The sequence below is a fragment of the Papaver somniferum genome, chromosome 8 (assembly GCF_003573695.1).
Source record: "Papaver somniferum cultivar HN1 chromosome 8, ASM357369v1, whole genome shotgun sequence".
Classification (NCBI taxonomy): Eukaryota; Viridiplantae; Streptophyta; class Magnoliopsida; order Ranunculales; family Papaveraceae; genus Papaver; species Papaver somniferum.
In genome coordinates this window covers 25,625,113-25,652,815 of record NC_039365.1, presented here as the reverse complement: position 1 = coordinate 25,652,815, position 27,703 = coordinate 25,625,113, and the positions used below count along the sequence as shown (strand labels likewise).

At 36.5% G+C, this 27,703-nt stretch overlaps 1 protein-coding gene across 1 annotated transcript; it reads right to left on the bottom strand.

The window, feature by feature from the left end:
- Window positions 1–11,227: 11,227 nt before the first annotated feature.
- LOC113301180 lies at window positions 11,228–15,785 on the bottom strand. The gene is made up of 3 exons (XM_026549940.1): window positions 14,835–15,785; window positions 12,573–12,719; window positions 11,228–11,435 (listed from the first exon to the last, which is right to left on the bottom strand). Exons 1-3 carry the CDS (start codon window positions 14,964–14,966, stop codon window positions 11,376–11,378), a joined length of 339 nt encoding a protein of 112 aa, XP_026405725.1. The 5' UTR covers window positions 14,967–15,785; the 3' UTR covers window positions 11,228–11,375.
- Window positions 15,786–27,703: the final 11,918 nt, after the last annotated feature.

Sequence of the window (27,703 nt, the reverse complement as noted above, 5' to 3'; positions counted from 1 at the left end):
TCGAGGAGTCATTACCAAACACTTTGTTAGAAGATCCATTAGAGAAATGCCTAGCTCACTTTGGGATTGATTTTAATGATGATAATGTTATTAATGAGGTGAATTCTTTGTTAGATTCAACCCCTTTGTTGGACACGAGTAGTGTATGGAAACCTAAGTTTGAACCACTACCAGCTTCTAAGACTACCCTAGTTCCTTCATTAGAAGAGCCTCCTAAGTTGGACCTAAAACCATTGCCAGATTCCCTGATATATGTTTTTAGAGCGTCCACAATGGTACGAGTATAACCAAAGACCAAAGACTAAAAAAAAAAGATCAAATTTGGGTTTAGTCCGTCATGTGGCGTAGTGGGAAAAGAGTAAATTTGATCGGGCGTTAGTATAATGTTGGCCTGAACGTCAAGCGTTGATAAAGCTTACACCTGGCATGGGGCGTTTATATAGATTACGCCTGGCATGGGGCGTTTATATAGATTACTCCTGGCATGGGGCGTTTATATAGATTACGCCTGGTCAGTGAGATTCCAAAAAAAAAAAAAAAAGAAAAAAATGGGGCGGAGGTATAAAGCCCGCCCCAAGCAAATCTTATTCAAAATTTATATAAACAGGCGTTAAGTATATGAACGCCCCTGCATCAGGCGAATTTTATATAAACGCCCCAAATCAGGCGTAATCTATATAAACGTCCCAAATCAAGCGTAATCTATATAAACGCCCCATGCCAGGCGTAATCTATACAAACGCCCCATGCCAGGCGTAAGCTTTATCTACGTCCGTTACAGGCGAATTCTTTACCAACGCCCCTGCATCAGGCGTTAACTTTACGAACGCGCGATGAGTGGCGGACATTATATCAACGCCCGTTGTGTAGGATCAGATTATATCAACGCCCGACTATATTTGGGTTTGGTCTTGGTCGTCGACCAAATTTGGTCTGGGTTTTAGTCTTTGATCAAATTTTGATCGATAGTCCGTCCCACTACGCCTGTCCACTGGATCAAAAATTTGGGTTTAGTCGTCCACTGCAGTTGCTCTTAGGCCCCTCTGAGACTTTACCTGTGATTATTTCTTCCGTCTTGGATAGTGACCAGGAAAGTAGGCTAGTAACCGTCCTTCAAAACAACAAGGAAGCTTTAGGGTGGACCATAGATGACATTAAGGGTATAAGTCCCACTGTTTGTATGCATCAGATCTATTTAGAGATTGATACCAAACCTTCTAGGGAGATGCAACATCAACTAAACCCTAATATGAAAGAGGTAGTTCGAAACGAGGTCCTTAAGTTGTTAGATGCAGGCATTATCTACCCCATTTCAGACAGTAAGTGGGTCAGCCCCGTTCAGGTTGTACCCAAGAAATCCGGTATTACTGTAGTCCAGAATGATAACAATGAGTTAATCCCGACCCGAGTGACCACGGGTTGGCGTGTCTGTATTGGCTATAGGAAATTGAACAAGGTCACTAGGAAGGACCACTTTCCCCTTCCCTTCATCGACCAGATGCTAGAGAGATTAGCTGGACATAGTCACTACTGCTTTTTAGATAGCTACTATGGATATAATCAGATCATTATTTCCCCAAAAGACTAGGAGAAAACCACTTTTACCTATCCCTTTGGTACCTTTGTGTATATACGCATGCCTTTCGGGCTTTGTAATACCCCTGCGACTTTTCAGCGTTGCATGATGAGCATATTTTCTGACATGGTAGAACGGTTCTTAGAGGTCTTTATGGATGATTTTTCATTGTTTGGTTCGTCTTTCGATGAGTGCTTGCATCATTTGTCACTAGTGTTGACTAGGTGTAAGGAAAAAAAGTTAGTGCTTAATTGGGAGAAATGTCACTTCATGGTTCGTTCAGGAAATGTTTTAGGGAATATCGTATCTTCTAATGGTATAGAGGTAGATAAAGCCAAAGTTGACCTTATTAAGACTTTACAGATCCTAAAAACCGTAAGAGATATTAGGTCATTCTTAGGGCATGCAGGTTTTTATCGTCGATTCATTAAGGATTTTAGCCTAATTTCTAGACCTCTTTGCAATTTGCTTGCAAAAGATGTTAAGTTTGTCTTTGATGATGGTTGTTTAGAGGCTTTTGAGAAGCTTAAGAATTACCCACTACCTCCCCCATAGTCCAGGCACCCAACTGGAACCTACCCTTTGAGATCATGTGTGATGCTTCAGATTATGCTATTGGTGTTGTGCTAGGTTAGCGAGAAAACAAATTACTTCGTGTGATTTAATATGCTAGCAAAACTCTGAATGATGCCCAGTTGAACTATACCACTACCGAGAAGGAACTGTTAGCCATTGTGTTTGCCTTAGACAAGTTTAGACCCTATCTCTTAGGTTCTAAGATCATCATATTTACTGATCATGCTGCTTTGAAATATCTTTTGTCTAAGAAGGATACAAAACCTATATTGATTAGGTGGATCCTTTTGTTGCAAGAGTTTTCTCTAGACATTAGAGATAAAAAGGGTGTCGAAAATGTTGTAGCAGACCACTTGTCTAGGCTAGTTGTTAGTTCCCCTGATGATTCCCTTCCTATAAGGGATAAATTTCCTGATGAACAATTGTTCTTTGTTACCCAATTACCTTGGTATGCGAATATAGTGAACTATCTTGTTACTGGTCGAATGCCCCAATATTGGGGTAAACAAGATCGTTTTAGGTTTTTAGCTGAGGTTAAGCACTTCTTTTGGGATGATCCTTATTTTTTTAAGTATTGTCCAGGCCAGATTATTAGGAGATGTATACCTGAGAGTGACCAGTCCAGTATTATTTCCTTTTGTCATGATCATGCTTGTGGGGGTCACTTTAGCGCTAAGAAAACTGCTGCTAAGATATTGCAGTGTGGATTCTATTGGCCTTCGTTGTTTAAAGACTCCCACAGTTACTGTGTGACTTGTGAACTTTGCCAGAAATTAGGAACCATTTCCCATAGGAACATGATGCCCTTGAACCCTATTTTAGTTGTGAAGGTCTTTGACGTGTGGGGTATTGACTTTATGGGTCCGTTTCCTAATTCTTTTGGTAACTTATACATCCTTGTCGTTGTAGACTATGTATCTAAGTGGATTGAGGCGGCTGCGTGTAAAACCAATGACAATAGGGTTGTGATTGAGTTCTTGAAAAATAATATACTTACACGTTTTAGTACACCGCGAGCTATAATTAGTGATGGAGGGTCGCACTTTTGTAATGGACCTTTTAGGATTTTGATGAAAAGGTTTGGTATTAAACATAAGGTAGCTACCCCGTACCATCCACAGACTAGTGGTCAGGTAGAAGTTTCCAATAGGGAGATAAAACGTATATTAGAGAAAACAGTTAATCCTAATCGGAAAGATTGGTCGTCTAGGCTTACTGATGCCTTATGGGCTTACCGTACTGCGTTTAAGACCCCCATTGGAATGTCGCCTTATCGGCTTGTTTATGGAAAGGCGTGTAGCTTACCTGTTGAGTTAGAAAATAGAGCTTATTGGGCTGTTAAGCAGCTAAATTTTTCACTCGACAAGGCAGGAGCCCATAGGAAACTCCAGCTCAATGAATTGGCAGAGATTCGTAGAGATGCATACGATAGTGCTAAGGAGTATAAGAACAAAATGAAACTTCTGCATGATAGAAATATCTTAAGAAAGTTATTTTCTCCAGGTCAAAAAGTTCTTCTGTATAATACCCGCTTGCATCTTTTTCCTGGGAAGTTACGTTCTTGGTGGACGGGTCCTTTTATTGTTCGCACTGTCTTTCCTCATGGATCTTTTGAAATCGAGACACCGGATAGTAGTAGTTCTTCGAAGGTTAACAGTTAGAGATTGAAACCCTTTTTAGAGCCCTTTCCTACAGTTGATATTGAGGAGGTCCCTGTTTACCCTTGATTGACCATCGAGGCGATTGTATGTTGTATATTAGTTTTTGATTTCTCTCTTCACCCAGGTACTATCTTTTCGACTTCTCTCTTTACTAATACTCATGTTACTTTACTGTTTGGTATTGCTCTTTCATTAGAAACATTGAGGACAATGTTAGATTTAAGTTTAGGGGTGGGGAAGAAACTTTTTGTTAGCTTTTAGTTGCAATAAATAAACTCCAGAGCCTAGAAATTTATGCTTATTAAGGTTGGCACTAACCAATCTAAGTGGATGGGAACATCTTGGTTGTAGGAGTTGAGGAACCAATCTGATTAGATGGAAACATTTAAAGAGTCTGTTCATAAAAGCACAGAGCTCAGGTGTTAGATTTAAAAAAAACATGGTAGTTTCGCCATATCTCGTTGAATCCTAATCCTTCTGTTTTTATTTTTTAAGTGATTTGGTGGGGCACACGATTCAAGTTGTTACCTTGGCTAGGGTGGAATAGAGTGATTGAGATACCATCAAAAAAAAAAATTAGACCAGACCATTAGACCAACCGGAATAAATTCAATAAAGTCGACCACTGGTGCCCTTGTATATGCCAGTTGTGTTGACCTAGAGTTAGGTTTATCGACCACTGCGCCCCTTGTATATGCCAGTTGTGTTGATATTAGTCATACCGGTATCTCAGTCCATTAGGATAGGTTCACCTTGGCAGAGGCCTTCAGACAGATATGGGAAACACCGTTCACTTTTAACCATCTCTTTATCCATCTTCTTAATCTTTCCATGTGATTGGTTGACTCCGGTTATGATGTACAGAAACTATCCGAGTAGAGCTCTGTCACTTATATATGAATTTTGGTATGCTGAGTGCAAACTCGTGTACAGCAATTGGAATTTCGCATCAGGGTACTTCCTCCTGTAGTCAATAAGAGTTTGCCAACTAAGGATATTCTTTAGTGCTTTCCAAGGTTCTGCGTAGATATCTAGGGTCTGGAGTAAAGATTTTGTGGGTACACCTCTGGTAAACCCTCCGGAGACAGCACTCCGCCACTAGGGCCACCTAGTGGTTTAACGGCTTGCTGCCCGTGCTAAGTGTAGTCATTTTTATTTTCTAGATTAGATTTGCTCGAGGACTAGCAAATAATAAGTTTGGGAGTATTTGATAAACGCATTTTTGTGTCTAATTCAATGTTCCGTATTATTAGTACTCGATTTCGTACTTATTATGGTGTTTTGTGTGTTTGTAGGTATTTTTTGGAAATAAATATTGTTGGAAAATTCGGCTCGAAAAGTTGCTCGGAGTACCCCTAGAGGACATTTTCTATACGGACCCCCACTTTTTCTAAGGAGCACCCACGGCTATGTGTAGCCCATTTGTCTATAGCACCCACTGGTTATTTGGCACCCAAGACGTTGGATAAGGGCTACCCATCTTCATCGTTTCAAAACTCTGGTTTTGGCGGGAAACAATGGCAACAAGAAAACATTTCTGGTTCGAGTTTTTGGTGATAATTTAGCCAGCCTCAATAGATGGAATTGCATGGGAAGACTTGATTGAGCCTAACAGGATTGGTATGGGTCATCGGTTCGATTGAATTTGGCTAGAAGTCGTGTTGAAGTGAAGCAGCGAAGATACATGCGAACACGACCTGGATGGAGATATTCACGGGATTTGGAGAGTTTCGTGAGACTACACCATGTTTTGAGTCATGCATAGACGTGTTGAAACGTGTTTGCAGATATTTAACGCGTGCAGGAGTAGAAAAAGGGAAGAAAATATTCCCGAGAATATTTTCTTTTACTTCCAAGTATTGGAAGGATTTTACGGAGTAATGAGTGAATATTCTTGTACCTGTTGAGTATAAATAGCCTATTAAGGTATCACTGAGGGTAACATAGAGTTTGGGAGAGGCAGAAAGCAACAACAGAAGAGAAAAATCGAGTTGCAGGAAAGTCCATTTCTGCTGCTGCTGAAGAACACGAAGAACAAAATACCACTAGAGGCAGTCGTTCATGCTACAGTGACAACTACAGTTTTCTGTGGTTCATAGTGTTTCAAATACTACTGCACTTCATATTTATCGTTCTTTGTAACAGTGTTTTGCAACAATTATAAACGTTGCAAACACCCGATTTTTATCATTTTCTCCATTTCATCATTTGTAAACACTTTGAGCAATGAAATCAACTTTTGAGCGTGTTTCCAACATGATGAGAGGCTAATTCTCCGATAACCAAGGCAATGAGGAAGCTATTTACGCATGAATAATTGGTAACTATTTTATTTTCTCTAATCTGTAATTTATAATTCACTCAATCACTGCTTTTGCAGAGCTTTAAATTGTTTGCGTAATTTTCTTAATTAGTTGTGATTCAATCTGATAGGTTATACTTTGTTTAGTCAATTGATAATCTATGCTCAGGGAATACAATTGATATTTGAGAATATGCCTGATTATTTGTGAGTTAAGAAATAAGGGACTTAAAAGATAATCAGAGTTTTGGGTTATTTACCATATTCATTCATGTGTAATAGTGGAATCAGAGTCTTGGTTATTTTTAATACCTTGAAATCAATTTTGAATTAAGTTTTTTTTTTTTTTTTTAAGTTTTATAAGTCTAAAATCTATTGCTTTCACAAGTCTTGAACGAATCATCTTACTACAACAACTTTGAAAAGTACATGAATTAGTTTTGCACAATACTAGATGTCTCCTTTATATAGTCTTTCAAATCAGGGTTTTTCCTTGGTCACAAAACAAACAATATCCACCGTTAGATGAAAACCTGATTTAGATTCAAGCTAATATTTCTCAACCGTTAGATCTAAAACTTAGCTTGTTATACACACTTGACAATGCACACTTCTAGGTTTGTTAACCGTACCCAAATGTATGCACTTGTTGGTTCAATAATAGTCAACCAAAACGTTAGCCATATGAGCATCTCATATCAACCATGTTCTTCTTCACCATAACTAGTTTAAATGACTCAAATGAACTAGTTAGAGAGTTGTTCAATTTCAAGGAAATCTTATGTACTACACAAGACACAATTGAAGCAAAGATGATTTGATTCACTTGAATCGGTTCATGAACTTTTATAGCCATGGTTTGCAAACTGTATTCCTTGGTCTTTTTAAGTTTAAGTTCAGAAATCATCTTCAGATATATAACCTTCTTAAGTTCACAGACTAGGTTCACGGACTTAAGCAACCGGTAGAGTTTACAAACTCCAGCAGAAAATCTCGGCAAAGACCTTCCGCCGGTTCACGGACTGGGTTCGCGGACTAGTCTAGTTTGTCGGTTCCAGCAGAATTTCTCGGGATGAGAAGACCGGCAGTTCGCGGACTTGGCAAAGCCATTCTTCCGGTTTCTCTTGATCAACAAAGTTCGCAAACTTTGGTTCAAGGAATATGACTTATACATAAATGTGTTTCCACAACAATGTTTATGTCCACCATTGAATATGTAATCTGAACTCTCATTTCAATCATTGAAACATTCTTAGAGGACGTTATATAGTTGTTACACCATTTCTCATCAAAGCAATTTTCAAAGTGATTGAAACATATCATGACTTTCGTCACTAGGTAAAGATAAACTTGATTGAAGCGAAACTCTTACCAACACATATTTCAATATGTAGATAGGCGAGGTATACTCGGCTTGAAATACCATATGTTTATAATCCAAGTCTATATATATAGCATACGACTTCTTGTCTCAAAGAGTAGGAGATAGAGTAGATAGACTTTTGAGTGACTGATAAGTTCAAGTCTTCACATACCTTTTTGTCGAGAAGTTCCACCGATTCCTTGAGTAGTTCTTCTTCTTGTATGATGAATCGCCATGAAGTCCTTGAGCTCAACTACACTTTCTATCCTAGTCCAAGACTTAGCTATAATAGACTAGAAATCAAGACTTATAATTTTGATCACTAACATTGACAAACATGCTTGAGATAGCAATGCATGCGAGTTCGACCGAGGAATGCTCTAACAATCTCTCCCTTTGTCAATTTTAGTGACAAAACTATCAATACATATGAAATACAAAAAAGATAAATAAACTTTAGTAGCTCCTATTCCACATGTCTAATCTTCAACATTCCTCGAAATCTTCGTCACTTCCAAGTACTCCAATGATCCCAAAGGTTGTAAGTTTAGTATCACCGTTGTTGAAGATCCGTAGCTATAACAATGAAAAAGCATCGGTCTCGATCATTGTTATACAGTGTCATAGTATTATTACACAATGTCAAAGTTCAATTGTATCACAACTTCAACAATAATACTATGGTGATTTGTATCACTCCCCCTTAGTCAATACTCCATCTCACATGGAAACCACTCCCTCTTACACAATGATCCGAAAACCATATGTATTTGTAGTGTGAACTACATATTAATTCTCCCCCTTTTTGTCAATAAAATTGGCAAAGGTACAAGAACATGATCATAATGAAATTTCCGTAAGAGACATTTCATGACTCAAAGAAAATACATACCATCTAATTTAGATGCAATCATATAGCCGAATCTAATAAAATTCATCAAGGAGTTTAAAGATACAAGATAACCCCAATAATATTCCACAGCCGCACTCCCCTCAAGATATTACCATTAAGCACAAGTTCAAATGAACTCTCCCCCATTTGATGTCATTCCCGAAAGAACAACAAGAGAGACCTTAATTTCAAAAGAAAAGAAGGATTTTAATGGACACCAAAAACCATGAAAATTATTTTATATATCCAAAAACTCAATCAAATTAATCACAAGAAAACCCATGATTAATTTAATTGGAATACTCAATCAAATTAAACACAAAAAGGGATCAACTTAATTGATTATGCTCGACATAAGATAACTTACGGATCATACGACTAACATAACCATTAGAAAATCAATATGATAGTCGTTCATATACTCAACATAAGAGGAATCTTATGGAGTATGAAGATACTCAACTAGATTAATTACAAGTGAACCCATAATTAATCTAATTGGAATACACAACCAAACTAATTACAAAAGTAATCAATTCAATTGTCAATTGTTTTGCTTAACATAAAAAGACTTATGGATCAATAAATAAATTACCAAACAAGATGATTAATTTAGTTCAAAAATGCTCAACATAAATACCTTACGGAACAACCAACAAAGCTAATCAAAAATTAATCAACTCGGTCGTATCATGCTCAACATAAGCCACATCACGGAGCCTCACAGTAATACATAAAATATGGATCAGGGATGATCAATACTGCGGAATACTCAAGGATTCATTCTATCTTCAATCACTATTTGCATAACGATATTAATAGACATAATCCTTGAAAACAAAAGATTTTAACCTATCTTCCATCAAAGAATTGACAATACAGGCTTAACTTTTGTATTTTTCAAAAGTCTATTCATTCTTTTACCAGTACGTGAATACCAACTCATGAACGACTTTGCTTTTGAAAAAATATGGGACCTTCAAGTTCACGGACGCAAACATACATATCCCATAACAAATTGCAATGTAACAAATCATAAAGATTAATACTGCAAAAACATCATCCTCCAAATATTTTTAGAATTTAAACCAATAAACCTAAAAAAAAAAGAACAAGAAGATGAAAAATAATAGCTATGTGTAGTCACAATCATTGTTATTCAAGCACTAGTTATTCTTCCAACTAAATCAAAAAGAAGACTTACTGGGCATTGTAGATCTTTCTCAGAGCATCTACTGAAAATTCCTTCTCATTATTGAAAAATCCATTGATTATGGGATCGTTCAATTCCTTTAGATCTTCAGAAATATCAGTTAACTAACTAAGTTCTCTTTTTAGATCACGCAGGGTATTCTTGGTCAGAGACAACCTTTGTTCATAGTGAGTTATCTCTTCCAAAGAGGAAATGATTCGATATTTTAAATCATTTCGCTTGTTGATGAAAACTTTCACCATGTCTTTAGCACGACAAACAGAAAAGAGACAGTTAGAGGAAGAACCTTCTCCATTGGTTGTTGACTTCTTCTTTATCATTCTCGAGGAAGTGATTCCTTTGCACAGATGTACATTGACTGCTTCTACTGCATCACTTTTAGTAGCACCTCTAGTTATAGGAGCCATGAGAACGTAACTGAAAGAAGGAGAAACACTACACAAAATTTAGTGATTAGCAACGATATCTGGCAGTTGCAAAGTGGGGTCGCAACAGCCCAACTCTGTTACGAAAGTCGATGTTGCAATATTTCGCAACGGATACTTTGTCGTTGCAAATTTCCAGTCGCAACTGTTAATAGCTGTTGCAACGTCAAAATTTCAAACAATTCGAAACTTTTGCGAAACTAGAAGGTCGCAACAGTTTCCAACAGTTGCAAAACTGGAATATCGAACAGTTCGTTGCAGTTGCAAAATTTTCGCAACACCAAAAAAATAGTGATTTTGACAGTCAAAACCAGGTATTGACCGGTCAAAACCAGGTCAACATTAGAGTCCCTGCAACAAATTTAAATTTCATATTCATTTCGAAATCAAATTAATCGAACAAAAGTATCAAAAACGTACTCTTAGAGTTAACTCACAATGATATACCATGATGCAGTCCATATACACCAAAAAGTATGAAGCACATCACAAAAATCATATCATGTGGATATATTTATAAATACTCAGTATCACACTAAGGTTCTTACAAAATGATCTAAAGAAATAAGAACTCTCACATTCGTCTGCTGGAACCAGCTAACCAGGTGAACATTCTCTGCCGCATGAGGTATGCCCGGTGCTTGAAGTTTAAGTTGTCACCATGGGTTGTGAGGCATTTCAACTGGAACCAACAAGAGCAGTTAGATGTCGCATGCCCAATGAAGCTGCTCAAATTCTACGACAAACAATGGACCATTTTACTATTAGTATTCAATATGACAAGCAATAATTGAGTAGGTGATAGTCTGTATCTTTGAATGTTTAAATACGACAAGACAGTTGTTGGTTCGTTCGACCGATACAATGAAGAATGGACTACATAGTAACAATCATTTTTTATGGTCTAGTTTTTTAACTCCCTTTTCTTTTTTTATTTACTTCAATTCTACTATTCCACAAGAGTATAAAATTTGTTGGATAGAGGGCAGAGTGGGTAATGAGTGTAACCAACTACTATTTTTGTTCAGCTAGACCATGCGAAGTCACTATAATTGTAATAATTCAGGTACAAAGGGAGAGACAAATTTTACCTGGAAGTATCCGTGGGGGGCCATGACAAGTGCAATTGCTTCGGGTAACATGATTTAATAAAAAAGCCACGTAAAATCCATGTAAAATTTCAAATGAACTATAAATAGTGAAGTAGGTATGGGCAGTATATTGAGGTCTACAGGCAAATAATAAAAATTCCAAAATAGTCTATCATTACCAGGTATGAATAATGTGTATGAAGATAAACTGAAGACATAAAGCAAGTCTGTGAAGGATAGCAAAAGAACAAGATCTACCGTTGACATCAACGCATATCAGTAATCCAATGATAATCCACAACATCTACTGAATTTCTTATTACGGGTACGAGGTACCTGTTAATGCAATGAATTCATTAGAAAAATCTCCACAAAGATATTAAGGTTAGTTGCAAGTATTGATAACAAAGTATGAATTTTAGTAGATGCAATATTACAAACATGTTATATTCACATATGCATTTCTCAATAGCACACAGTAAACTCAAATTCAAACAAACCCAATATTACTAAGCCTTCAACCTTACGGATTTACACAACTAGAATTTGATAACTCTGAAATTAACATATACCATGGATATCCCATCATTTGGTATCACCTGAATTGAAGTTTAATCATTCCCAATCTACAAAAACTCTAGGTTCATAAGAACCCTAATTTCTTTCTTTTGATTCAAGGAAGAAAGTACAACAAATACCTAACTAAACATGCATTCAGATTGATGTACAAACCCGCCAATTGATAAGGAATCATTTTGAGCAGTTGAGTAAGAAAAACAATTTCTTCAAACAACTTCCAATGGAAGAACCGCGAAAAAAAAAAAGGATTTCTCCGTCTCGCCTATAAAACCAACCAACCCCATTAACACAAGCATCTCAATTTAAGCATAAATCCACAAAGCTCACTCATGAAAAGTTTCAGTTATCTTCCATAGGTTTTTAGTCACAGAGAATGAGAATGGGAAAAGAAGAAAAAGATATCCCCCTTTCAGTCAGTAGAATAAATTTAAGATTATAATTTCTCAACCATTTTTCTTAAAGTCCCATTCCTTTTCTGTAAAGCTCCTCCCTATTCGTGAGATTCCATAAAAGATATAGGCACCAAGCTATGGAGAAGATGAAGGTTTTCTTTCTTTTTTTATCGATTTTAGACGGATGACACCTTGTCATTTGCATGCCTTGTGTTTTGAGAACCAACATTTTGGTTATGAGCTACCAATTGCCTCTAAGGTTCCCTAGACTGAAGTTAAGGCAAACATAATAAGGCACTTAGATTTCAAGTTTAAGCATCCACCAATTTACAAACTCCACATATATTTTGAACACTGTAAAAGAAATTAGAAAGAAATTAGTTTTTCTACCTTAACGAGTTCAGTTAAACCCTTGAAAATTTATGGCTCTTACACCATCAAACCCTTAAAAAGAACTTCGTCCCGAAGTTCAAAATAAAATCCAGAAGTAAAAGAATATTACCTTTAATCGTCGCAAGAGTGGAAGACCGGTGAGTTCCAATTGTACAGTCCCGTATGAACCGGAACCGCTCTGATACCAACTGTGACGGACCAGAGAATTTTGCTTCCAGCGTGTCGAGTTACGGGTCACTTGGCAAGCTCCAACTCTCTGAGACGCCATTAAAGTAAAAAAAAATTGCTCAGTCATAATCATGCACACGGTAGAAATCCCATTAGTCCAACAAGATCAGAATTCTATGAGCATATGTCCCATACTATAATACTCATAGAATCTGACAAGGGTTCCAATTTTCAAAAATTATAAATAAGAGACGGCCTGTTTCCTATAATAATATTTGGCCAGTTGCCAACCCAATAACTTATACGACCAATTTCCCAAAAATAACAGACGACCAGTTGCCAAATTAACACGGGACAATTGCCCAAAAATAACAGACGACCAGTTGCCAAATTAACACGGACCAATTACTCAAAAATAACAGACGTCCAGTTTCCAAATTAACACGGGCCAATTGCCCAAAAATAACAGACGACCAGTTGCCAAATTAACACGGGCCAATTGCCCAAAACAACAGACGACCAATTTCCGAAAATAAGAATTAGCCAGTTGCCAACTCAAATAATTTCTATGGCCAATTTCCAATGCCAAGGTAATTCTTGTTACCAACCACTATCAGCCAGTTGCCAATAGTATATACTTGCCAAGTTGCAATCATCTCTGAATGGATGGTATGAACTACAACGTAGCAACCAACCCTTTTAAGATGATATGAGCAATCTTGCAGGGTTGTGTTGAACCGTATAGCGGCTGCCTACGTACTCTCTCCGTTGCTCGAGGGGATCAAGCACGACCGTAGTTCGTCATTTTTGTTTAGATAGTATGAACTACCCTCGATAGTAGCACCTATCTCTTACATATCACAACGCAGCAGTATTATAAGGATGGGATGTTGTAGCATCTCACTGAAATGTTACAGGAAACCATAGATACAAAGATCATATCCAACACATTTAATGATAGACAACACGCTATATCTAGTCCAGTACCTTTAAATTAACTTACTCCTGTACAGGACCTTCCATATTTTCAAGTTATAAATAATGTCAAAAACTATAAACTATAAATACATTTTTCTTCCAACCGAATTTAAAGAAAAAGGTCAAATTCATTTGTCCATGTCCATAACAATATGCATAGATAATTAATTAGCTAGTTCCGCATAGTCCAGTATTTTCTCAAAGTGCCTAGGTACCACCAACGAATATTAGAGTTGACAATGTGTGCAAGTTATTGACTATCTGTGTAAATTATTGACTATATGTGCAAATTATTGATTACCTGTCGTCACTACGACCATGCCCAAGAAAATTCTCACCATAGCTTCATAAATCTCAATCCAGCACATCCATGCATAAGCTAAAAAAAATAATTTATAGTTTAAATCACCGCAAACTCCGCATCAGGTCTGGTAGAAGAGGTTCACGACTAATTTAATAGTCCAATCGTTTTAAGTATAAACTAAGCTCTCAACACCACTTCCATTACACCATACTAGAAATCAAGCACATCTAATCAAACATGATTTCTATAATTACCGAGACCAATGTAATTCTAAGATAGGCAAGAAAATGTTATGGCTCGTCATACAACAAAATGAATGTAATTCCATACATAGCATTCCGTAAGGTTAAAAGGCATTTGCCATCATACATACTGTAGTTCTCGAATTCTATTACGGTCTCAAGCACCACAACACTGTATCAATAACACATATATTGTACATAAATTTTAGTGGGAAGTAACAGTCAGACATCAAGTTACGACAAAGTTTATATACTCAAACGAGACTGAAATTCTACAGACGTAACTACAGAAAATCCTTTGACTGGGGTCCTTCCTGTGATCCATTTGCTTTGAAATTTTCACAGATGAATTGTAACCAAAATTGGTTTATCATATCCAAAAATCAAAGAAAAATGTGCAGTCTAACTACCTCATCTAACCTCAGAAAACTCTGTTACGTTATACAAATTCTGTACAAACGGCTCTCTGTACTACCTCATATAACATATCCAAAATTCACTTAATTCCAACGGTTAGATTCCAGTTTATGGTCTGAACAACTCGTGAGTTCTAAAGTCAAGATAACAGATTCATAAATTCGATCTAAGGTTTCATCACCCAAACGAAGTTTCGAATGAAATCTAACATCACAGATCAAATAAAAACATTAATAAAAATTGTGGTCTAGAAGTGACTTACCCTCACTGATGCTGAACCCAATCCATACGTCATAAAAATTGAACAACAACCCTTGAGAAATGTAGATAGTCTACTCGGTGTTAAACGACACCTCATGCATTTTAGCAAAAGAACAAGATCTACCGTTGACATCAACGCATATGAGCAATCCAATGATAATCCAAAACATCTACTGATTTTCTTATTATGGGTACGAGGTACCTCCTACTGTTAATGCAATGAATTCATTAGAAAAATCTCCACAAAGACATTAAGGTTAGTTGCAAGTATTGATAAAAAAGTATGAATTTTAGTAGATGCAATATTACAAACATGTTATATTCACATATGCATATCTCAATGGCACACAGTAAACTCAAATTCAAACAAACCCAATATTACTAAGCCTTCAACCTTACCAATTTACACAACTAGAACTGATAACTCTGAAATTTACATATACCGTGGATATCCCATCCTTTGGTATCACCTGAATTGAAGTTTAATAATTCCCAATCTACAAAACTCTAGGTTCATAAGAACCCTAATTTCTTTCTTTTGATTCAAGGAAGAAAGTACAACAAGTACCTAACTAAACATGCATTCAGATTGATGTACAAACCCGTCAATTGATAAGGAATCATTTTGAGCAGTTGAGTAAGAAAAACAATTTCTTCAAACAACTTCTAATGGAAGAACCGCAAAAAAAAAAAAAAAAGGATTTCTCCATCTCGCCTATAAAACCAACCAACCCCATTAACACCAGCATCTCAATTTAAGCATAAATCCACAAAGCTCACTCATGCAAAGTTTCAGTTATCTTCCCTAGGTTTTTAGTCACAGAGAATGAGAATGGGGAAAAGAAGAAAAAGATAACCCCCTTTCAGTCAGTAGAATAAATCTAAGATTATAATTTCTCAACCATTTTTCTTAAAGCCCTATTCCTTTTCTCTGAAGCTCCTCCCTGCTCGTCAGATTCCAGAAAAGATATATGCACCAAGCTATGAAGAAGATAAAGGTTTTCTTTATTTTTTTAATCGATTTTAGACGGATGCCACGTTGTCGTTTGCATGCCTTTTGTTTTGAGAACCAACATTTTGGTTATAGGATACCAATTGCCTCTAAGGTTCCCTAGACTGAAGTTAAGGCAAACATAATAAGGCACTTAGATTTCAAGTTTAAGCATCCACCAATTTACAGACTCCACATATATTTTGAACACCTTAAAAGAAATTGGAAAGAAATTAGTTTTTCTACCTTAACGAGTTCAGTTAAACCCGTGAAAATTTATGGATCTTACATTAGGGAATGAAACAGTTCAAGTCAAATATCACTAACCTCAAGTGGAAGGATGATTGTTGTCGTTGTAGCTCCTTGGTTCTTCACATCTTCAAGTATTCGCAATACTTGTAATGTCTCATTATCCTAATACTTTCAAGCTAACTTATACGAAGTTGACTATAGTACATAATCAAACGACTCTTAACATGTGTTTTGATTCACTAGAATATGACAACCAAACTTGACATACCAACGCTTGGTGGGTTCAACCGATCTATGCTCTAACATAACTAATCTCACACTGATCAAGGTACAGTCGCGTTCTTTATGCCTTTGAATCTCAACAGGACTCTGCGCACTTGATTCCCTTAGTTGATCTCACCCACAACTAAGAGTTGCTATGACCCAAAGTCGAATACCTGATAAACCAATTTGTCTCACACAGAAAAGTCTATTGAATAGATAAATCTGTCTCCCACATAAATACCTATAAGTTTTGTTCCGTCTTTTAGAGGTATACAAGACATAATTGAAGCAAAATTGATTTTGATTCACTTGAATCAATTCATGAACATTATAGCCATGGTTTGCAAAATATTGCATTCCTTATTATATAAATATATTAGTTCATGAACAAACCGATTTTAGAACATAACCTACTCAAGTATGCAAACGAGTACGCATACCTAAGTGGCCGGGCTTGGTTTGGGTTCGCCAGTATTCGAACGGGTACGCATACCTCCAAACTCAGTTGAATTCCCGGACTTGAACTTTACTGCCGGTACGCATACGGGTATGCATACTAAGTTCTTGGACTTTCAATTAACCAACCAGTACGGTACGATTATGCATACAATGGTTCCCGGACTTGGAATAACCTGCAATAGTTAGCATACAAGTATGCATACTGTGCTATTCCATTCATGGTTAATTGTTCTAAACTCCAATTTCAATCATTGAAATATTCTTAGAAGACGACAATAGATGTCTCACACAAAATATTAGCTCGAAAGCAATTTTCAAGTGATCTAATGATCAATATGAAACATTCCGAGTCTACATCAAATGATTGTCTCACACAAATCATGTAAGATGTTACCAGGCGATTTTCACATGATCATTTTTTAACTTTCGTCAATAATATAAGATGAACTTGGTTAAAGCGAAATCTTACCAATCATATTTCGAATAATATGTAAGCGAGTTAAATTCAGATCGAAATATCAAATGTGTATAATCGAAGTTTATATAGCTATACGCCTTTTGTCTCAAATAGGAGATAGAGTAGATAGACTTTTGAGTGATAGATGAGTTCAATTCTCCACATACCTTTTGTTGATGAAGTTCCACTAGCTCCCCTTAGTAGTTTTTCGTCTTCAATCGATAAACACCGTGAAGTCTAAAGCTCAACTACACTTTTTATCATAATCCGAGACGTAGCTATAAGTAGATTAGAAATCAAGACTTATAGTTTTGGCAACTAAACTTGACAAGCAAGCTTGAGATAGCAACGCTTGCTAGTTCGACCGAGCAGTGCTCTAATAATCTCCCCCTTTGTCAATTTTAGTGACAAAACCATCAATATATATGAATTACAAAATAAATAAACTTTGTAGCTTCTCATCCAAATGCTTGATTTCCTTGGTTGTTCAACATGAATCGAAATTTTTGTCACTTCCAAGTACTCTAGTTATTCTGAACGTGTTCAACTCAGCATCATAGTTGTTGAAGATCCGTAGCTATAAAAATATATAAAAACAAGATGCTTTCGTATTGTTACACAATGTCATAGTATTATTACACATCATCAAAGTCCAATTGTATCACAACTTTGACAACAATACTATGGTGATATGTATCACTCCCCCTTAGTCAATACTTCATCTCAAGTGAAAACCACTCCCCCTGACATAATGATCCGTAAACCATATGCATTTTGTAAACTACACATTAATTCTACCCCTTTTTGTCAATATAAATTGGCAAACCAAAACTAGTGGGATCATAATGAAATTCCCATAGGGATACTTCATGACTAAAAGAGAACATATGTTAGAGCACTGATCGGTCGAACTCGCAAGCATTGCTATCTCAAGCTTGTTTGTCAAGTTTAGTTTCCAAAACTATAAGTCTTGATTTATAGTCTACTTATAGTTAAGTCTCGAATTAGGATAGAAAGTGTATAGTTGAGCTTTAGACTTCACGGCGTTCATGGAACTTCATCAACAAAAGGTATGTGGATACTTGAACTCATATATCACTCAAAAGTCTATCTACTTGTAGATGGGGAAAAACGATTTGCTGGTTTTTAAGGGATTGAGGAGACGGCCGTGCGGAGGAGACTCCTCGAACCGAGCAAACTGCTTAACCTCACACAGATGCACTATAAAGGGAGTGCTTGAATTAGAGATATCAATCTATAAGACTCCGGCCTAAACCAAGACAATGGCCGTTCCAGAGTAAATTCGGTCACAAGAGAGGATGGGTCGATCTGTAGGAGGGAAGCTGAGAAATGTGTGAGATCAATGGTGATCAAGGATTGTAGGTGTGTTGTGTATTCTGCGTGAAGAAATAAGATAAGTTATGATTGATTGAATTTGCTCTGTTGAGAGTAATTGCTCAAACGCTGAGTTATTATTCTCTTGTTGTCTGTTCAATCATGGGTTCAAAGGCTTATTTATATTGCAAGAATCATAGACACTTTGATCCCATGAAGTGTGAAATTTGCTGGAGTCAAAGAGTGGGGAAGTGGGAGATCATGTTAAAACCAGTTGCTCATCATGCGGAGACTTGGTTGATTGTCCACCCACTACTTTGCTAACTCATCTAACTGCTTGCACGACTTGCTCACATTATCATCGTGGATGGACACACATGTCGTTGACCGCCATAGCAAAACCCTAGTTGATATTCCCCCATGTGACACGATTGATGTCTCGTGATTGTGGAGTCTGCAAGGCAGACATGTATTTAGTTATGAAAAAGCGAGGGTCTAACAACACCACCCAATATCTCGCTTAGCAATCTGTATGGACAAACTCGAATATACTTTTAAGAGAATCAACAAGACTCAATCATTTAAAAGTATATCAACGAGTTTATATCTCTCTCTTGATTTGATTTACTCAAGCAAGAACTGTGAGTTCTAATCAAATACAAGGAATAACTTGGATGGTACCAAAGACCAATATCCAAGGATCAATCAATGACAATCAACAAGCAAAGGTTGGATTACTCTAATTGATGATCTAATGCACAACCTGTATTATTTCAATTATAAAGATCAAACAATATAATGCGGAAACTGAAATAACACAGACACTAGAAATTTTGTTAACGAGGAAACCGCAAATGCAGAAAAACCCCGCGATCTAGTCCAGATTGAACACACACTGTATTAAGCCGCTACAGATACTAGCCTACTCCAAGCTAACTTTGGACTGGACTGTAGTTGAACGCAAATCAATCTCCCACTGATCCAAGGTACAGTTATGCTCCTACGCCTCTGATCCCAGCAGGATACTGCGCACTTGATTCCCTTAGCTGATCTCACCCACAACAAAGAGTTGCTACGACCCAAAATCGCAGGCTTTGACAATAAAAAAATCTGTCTCACACAGACAAGTCTATCAAAGGATCAATCTGTCTCCCACAGATAAACCCTAAAGGTTTTGTTCTGTCTATTGATAATAATCAAGGTGAACATGAACCAATTGATAATCCGGTCTTATATTCCTGAAGAACAGCCTAGAATTATCAATCACCTCACAACAATCTTAATCGTATGGTAGCGAAACAAGATGTTGCGGAATCACAAACAATGAGACTAAGGTGTTTGTGATTAATTTTTATATCTTGCCTATCGGAGATATCAATCTCAAGCCAATCAATCTGATTGTACTCGTACGATAGAATATGCAAGATCAGATCACACAACTACGATAAAAGTAGTATCGTTCTGGCTTCACAATCCCAATGAAGTCTTTAAGTCGTTAACCTGGTTTTAGAAAAGAAAACCGGAGGTTAAAGGAGAATCCACTCTAGTATGCAAACTAGTATCACACGTAAGGTGTGGGGATTAGTTTTGCACAATACTAGATATCTCCTTTATATAGCCTTTCAAATCAGGGTTTGCAATAAATATTTTTTAGTAACAAAGCATTCAATATTCACCGTTAGATGAAAACCTAATTTAGATTCAAGATAATATTTCTCAACCGTTAGATCGAAAACTTAGCTTGTTACACACACTTGACAATGCACGCTTCTAGGTTTGTTAACCGTACCCAAGCGTATGCACTTGTTGGTTCAACAATAGTTAACCAAATGGTTAGCCATATGAGCATTTCATATCAACCATGTTTTTCTTTACCATAACTAGTTCAATTTACTTCAAATGAACTAGTTAGGGAGCTGTTCAATTGCAAGGAAATCTTATGTACTACACAAGACACAATTGAAGCAAAGATGATTTGATTCACTTGAATCGTTTCATAAAATTTTATAGCCACGGTTCGCAAACTTCATTCCTTAGTATTTTTAAGTTTAAGTTAAGAAATCATCTTCAGATATATAACCTTCTTAAGTTCGCAGACTAGGTTCGCGGACTTAAGCAACCGGGCAGAGTTTACGAACTCCAGCAGAAAATCTCGGCAAAAGACCTTCTGCCGGTTCGCGGACTGGTACTCACGCAACTATTTTGTCAACTCCAGCAGAATTTCTCGGGATGAGAAGTTCGGCAGTTCACGGACTGAGTTCGCGGACTCGGCAACAAGCCATTCTTCCGGTTTCTCTTGATCAACAAAGTTCGCAAACTTTGGTTCAAGGAATATGACTTATACATAAATGTGTTTCCACAACAATGCTTATGTCCATCATTGGTTATGTAATCTAAACTCTCATTTCAATCATTGAAACATTCTTAGAGGACGTTATATAGTTGTTACACCATTTCTCGCCGAAGCAATTTTCAAAGTGATTGAAACATATCATGACTTTCTCACAAGGTAAAGATAAACTTGATCGAAGAGAAAAGCTTACCAACACATATTTTGAGATATAGATAGGCGAGGTATACTCGGCTCGAAATACCAAATATGTATAATCCAAGTATATATATATATAGCGTACGACTTCTTGTCTCAAAGAGTAGGAGATAGAGTAGATAGACTTTTGAGTGATAGATAAGTTCAAGTCTTCACATACCTTTTTGTCGAGAAGTTCCACCAGTTCCTTGAGTAGTTCTTCTTCTTGTATGATGAATCTCCATGAAGTCCTTGCGCTCAAATATAATTTCTATCCTAGTCCGAGACTTAGCTATAATAGACTAGAAATCAAGACTTATAGTTTTGATCACTAACATTGACAAACATGCTTGAGATAGAAACGCATGCGAGGTTGACCGAGCAGTGCTCTAACAAGTTAGTCAGTTGTTGACTTGATGAGACAATGAGTCTTTGTATTGTTGAGTCGAACATGATTTACGAATATTCTAGGACTCATGAATTCAACATGTCTGTTGAGACAGAGGTATAATTGTCGAATGAATGTTGATAGTCAAGGTGAGCAAATATTTCTCATTCGATGAATTGTTGAATATTGATAGTTGAACCTATATTTCTAGTCTGAGCAAATATTGCTTATCTGAGCAAATATTGCTTGTTTGATGAATTATTTGTAGCGAGACCAAATAAAATATTAATTTAAAATACTGGCATCTGGACCGAGTATAATCAATTAAAATGTTGATCACTTGGTCAACGCAAAATTATTAGTGTTTGAACCTGCTCGAAATCATGAGCCTTGGATTCGAAACCTTAATTTTGATCAATTGATGATTTATTGAAAATCAACGGAGTGAAGGAGGACTGGCTACATGGGATGATGGGATGACCATGTAGCGCTCAGATGCTCGAGTGCGCAAATACCAAAGTCTCTTGAATAGAAGTTGGTGAAAGGATGATTAAATGCTGGTTTAATCATTTATTAAAAATAGTGTTCGTCTGTTAGTTAATAAAACCTAATTACGAAGAAATGAGGGACTGACCAAGGAGTCATGGAACCGGCCATGGTTGGTCATGGGACCGACTGACGATCGTTTTATGAAATTCCAAGTTGTTTGGAATAGTTTAAACCCAATGTGAAAAAATTAGGTCAAACGATGAAAATATGTGAGGACGGCCTCTTGCAAGCCAAAGGGCCAACCTTGGTCGGTCAAGGTAATATGCTCATGTCACCATAGTGTCCGTTCCTGAGTCCTGACAACTTTGATATTTTCTGATGCACGTTTGAGCAACATTTGAGAAAATATGAAGAAATCGGGGTTTTCCTCAAACTGAGGAACTTCATAAGATGAAGAAAATAATAATAATAATAAAATAAGAAATTACAAGGTGTGGGACAAGCCATGGCTAAGGCATGGCCGGCCGGTTAATGAGCCCGGTCCCATGACACCTTTCCTAATTTTATATTATTTTCATGATGTGAAAGAAATATCATGAAATTAAGGAGTTTGTTGAAACGAAGGAGTTTCCTTAAAACGAAGGAGTTTCCATGAGACAAAGGAAACAATAATAATAATAATAATAATAATAAAAGGGATCGTGCGGGACCGTCCATGGCTAGGGAATGGTCGCCGGTTAGTGGCCCGGGTGACACCTTTCCTAATTTTATATTATTTCCTTGGTGTGAAGGAAATACGAGACGAAGGAAATAGTAATAATAAAATAATAAGGAATTATAAGGTGTGGGACCGGTCATAACTAGGGCATGGCCGGCCGGCTAGTAGACCCGATCCCGTGACACCTTTCCTAATTTTATATTATTTCCTTGATATGAAGGAAACACCATGAAACTGAGGAGTTTCCTTAAAACGAAAAAGTTTGTTCAAACGAAGGAATTTTCATGAGATCAAGGAAAATAATAAAATAAGATAAAATATGGGAAGAGGCGTGGGTCAGTCCACGACGGCATGTTCGGCCGGACGGTGGGCCTGGTCCCTTTAGGCGCCTCAATTATTATTTTCTTTCCTATTTTGCATAGGTTCATCGTTCCTTCGTATTTTTGAATGCTCGCTCGTGCATTCAGGTTTTCGTTAGTGCATTATTGCTGAGTACACTTGCACCATTTTATCGGGGCTTATTCGATAGTGACTCAGATGCTCGTACGTTGAATATTTATTACTAACCCATGTAATTCTGCTGGAAAAAGCTATGAATTGAAGTAATGAAATATTATGAAGAACGTAGAATATTTTCTAGAGATTCAGTTAATGAATCTAATAACTGGAAATAATTAATTGATGGCACTATACTAGCACGTTTTCTAGGAGCATTAATTATTCGAGAATTGAGCGATATGATCTAGTTGAAGCGTCATATTTATTAGGTATAGTCAGGGGAAACGTTGTTACATCCTGAAGACGTTATTGCTCTATACTAGAAGACAAGATGTCTAGGAGCCGTCCAATCATTAAGATTCTACACACCTATCTTTTATATAGTCAGGGAAAATATTGTTACATCCTGAAGACGTTATTGCTCTATACTAGCAGGCAAGCTGTCTAGGAGCCGTCCAATCGTTCGATTCTATATAAAAGTGTTTACTGAAATTGTTCAGTATTCATGAAATCTGTCGTTGCCTCAATTGAGAGACTACATATTCATGTCTCCTCTGAGAGACAGTATACTCAGTCAGAGGTTCTTGTGGCATGAGTTTTCATACTTTGATGAGAGACATAAGTCTCAATATTTATCTGACTACTGGATCAGGAATACGCAAGGTTACAATTTTAGCCCTTGCCAAAAATCTGCCATCGACACTACTCTATATCCTATTTGAGACAAAAGGTCGTATTGCTATATAGACTTCAATTATACACATTTGGTATTTCGAGCCGAGTTTATCTCGCTTATCTATTTCTCTAAATATGTGTTGGTAAGCTTTCGCTTTAACCATGTTCATATTTTATTCTTGACGAAAGTCAAAATATGATCATGTAAAAATCACCCTGTAACATCTTACATGATTTGTGTGAGACAATCATTTTATGTAGAATCAGAATGTTTCGTATTGATCATTCGATCACTTGAAAATTGCTTTGAAGCTAATAGTTTGTGTAAGATAGTTATTGTCGTCTTCCAAGAATTTTTCAATGATTGAAATGAGGATTTAGAACATATAACCATGATTGGATATAAACATAGTGTGTGTATTCACGTTTGTGTAAAGTCTAAAATCCGTGAACCTTGGTATGCGTACCCGTACGCATACTGGCAGAATTTCATGTTTAGTGAATATCTGCTGGAGTTTAAAAGTGTACCAAGTATGCGTACCTGTTCGCATACTGGCGAAACCAAACTCAGTTCGGCTACTTAGGTATGCGTACCCGTTTGCATACTTAAGTAGGTTATGTTCTAAAATCGGTTTGTTCATGAACTAATATATTTATATAATAAGAATGAAATCTTTTTCAAACCGTGGCTATAATGTTCATGAAATGATTCGAGTGAATCAAAATCGATTTTGCTTCAATTGTGTCTTATATACTTCTATGAGAATATAAACAATTTAACAACTCTCTAACTAGTTTCATTTGAGTCAATTGAACTAGTTATGATAAAGATGAATCAGGTTGATATGAAAGTGATCATATGGATAACCTTTGGTTAACTATTGTTGAACCAGCTAAGTGCAAACATTTAGGTATGGTTACCTTTATCTAAATGAGGTACATTTCGTTTGTGTATAACAACCTAAGTTCGATCTAACAGTTGAAATATATTATCTTGAATCTAATCAGGTTTTCATCTGACGGTGAATATTGAATACTTTGTTACCAAGGTAATATTGATTGCAAACCCTGATTTGAAGACTATATAAAGGAGAACTCTAACAACTGGGAAACCTAATCCCATACCTCCTGTGTGATACTAGTTACGACTAGAGTCGATTCTCCTTTAACCTTAGGTTTTTCACGAAACCCTGTAGGTTAACGACTTAAAGACTTCATTGGGATTGTGAAGCCAGACCCAACTATTTTCTCTGTAATTGCATGTTCTGATCTTGTTGTTTTCTATCGTGATTTAGTACTTTCTTCTTTAAGATTTGCTCGAGATTTATTCTCCGATACGCAAGATTGAAAAGTAGTCACAAACATCTTCGTCTTATCGTTTGTGATTCCACAATATCTTGTTTCGTTAATACATTAAGATTATTGTGAGGTGATTGATAATACTAGTCTATTCTTCGGGAATATAAGTCCGGCTTATCAATTGGTTCATATTCACCTTGATTTATCAAAAGACAGAACAAAACTCATAAGTTTATATGTGGGAGACAAATTTATCTATTCAATAGACTTTTCTGTGTGATACAGATTTGTTTATCAAGTCTTCGACTTTTTCTCGTAGCAACTCTTAGTTGTGGGTGAGATCAGCTAAGGGAATCAAGTGCGTAGAGTCCTGTTGGGATTCAGAGACGTAAGAAGCGCAACTGTACCTTGATTAGTGTGAGATTGATTAGGGATCAACTACATTCCAGTCCGAAGTTAACTTGTAGTAGACTAGTGTCTGTAGCGGCTTATTACAGTACGGTATTCAAATATGGACTAGGTCCCGGGTTTTTCTGCATTTGCGGTTTCCTCGTTAATTAATAAAACTTCTGGTGTTTGTATTATTTATTTTCCATTATATTTTGTTATATAATTGAAATATCACAGGTTGTGCGTTGAATCGATCAATTGGTAAATCCAACCTTTGGTTGTTGATTGAAATTGATTGATCCTTGAACATTGGTGTTTGATACCGTTCAAGTTATTTCTCTTATATTCAATCGGGATCGCAAATTCCTATTTGTTTGATTGCGGATTGAATTGAGATACAACTTTTGGATATACTTTTCTTGAGATTGAGTCTAACTATGTAGTTGATTCTCTCGAAAGTATATTGGAGTTTTTCCATACAGATTGCTAAGCGAAATATTTGGTGTGGTTGTTAGACCCCCGCTTTTTCACATATCTACGAAGTTCAAAAGATAAGCGTTATACTTTGTTAGGAATGAAACAGTTCAAGTCAATATTACTAACCTCAAGAGGAAGGATGATGTCGTCGTTGTAGCTCGTTACTTATTCACGTTCTTCAGGTCGTCGAGTAATACTTGTATGTCTCAACATTCCTAGACTTTCTAGTCTAACCTAAACGAAGTTGTTTCTAATACATAGACAAGCGACTCTTAGATGAGTTTTTACACACTAAAATATGACAACCAAACTTGACATATCAGCGCTTGGTGGGTTCACCCGAGCTATGCTCTAACAAATAGTATCTCCATATATAAAGAAAAATTTTTATATCTTTCCTATTAATCTTCATAAGATCTTAAAATCCGACTAAATACAAAATATGTAATATAACAAATATATTTGTTTTTATTTTCTTTTAAACATTTCCCTAAATAATAAAATTGTCGAATATTTTTTTATATACTACAGATGTTGGTTTTAGTTGTTGTAATAATTTAGCATTCAAAAGGTTAGTCATGATATTTCTACCAGTCCACTTACTATTTTGAATTATTCAATTAGGACATTTAATAAAAAACTGAGGGAGTAACAATGGATGATCACCAGTCAACGTCATATTTAAAGACAGATATGAACTACCGCTAATCTCTTCATCTAGTTTGAGTGACCTTACGTCATAAGAAAATGCTTTCAAGAATAAATTAGGTAAAATCAAAAGTTAACAAACCGTTAGTCAATCAAATAAATAATTGAAAACTAAATAACAATGCAATTCTAGTTTCCCACCAATGGTAACCACTAGACGCGTCTTGATCCTAAAGAAGTCTTTAAACTAGCGTACGTAAGAGATTTCGCCTAATTAGGTTACTCTCCTCTCTAATATAGTATTACGATATTAGTCGGCTACAACAATAACTACGAAATGAAGTGCCTGCCTCAGGATAAGTTTGTAAGAAGAACAAACTGCATTACTTATAGACCAAGGTAGTTTGGACACTAAAGAACTTCCATAACCGAAAATATTCTTAAGATATGCAATAAAGCACCTAAATTCGGTTTTGTCTAATTCCAACCAATATCCAACTGTATAACCGAAATCTTCATGGACAACTAGGGCTGAACATGGTGTCGATTAACCGTTGGAAACCGACCGAACCAGACCAATAAGCAAGAAACCGAACCAAACCATTTAGATTTGGATTGGTTTGGTAAAAAATGTTGAAAAACCGATATTATTGGTTTGGTTTTGGTTTGACCTGAAAACCGAACCAAAAACCATTGGGGAACCGATTAATTTTTAAACTTAATTTCTACCGTCGATTTAAAAGTATTAGATTCTACCCATTAATTTAGAGGATAAATAGAAACCCTAAATCTAATATTTCATTATGATACTCTCCCTCTTTCTCTTTCTCCTTCTCTCAGCCGCCTCCCTTCTCCACCCCCAACTACAGCTGCTGCTACTCGACTTTTTTCTTCCCGTCTTCCTTCTTTTTTATTTGTCAATATCTAAATTAAGATATATTATATATCTTCATTTGATCTCTAGAATTAGAGTAAGCTTTAACTATTCTTGATTTTTTTTTGT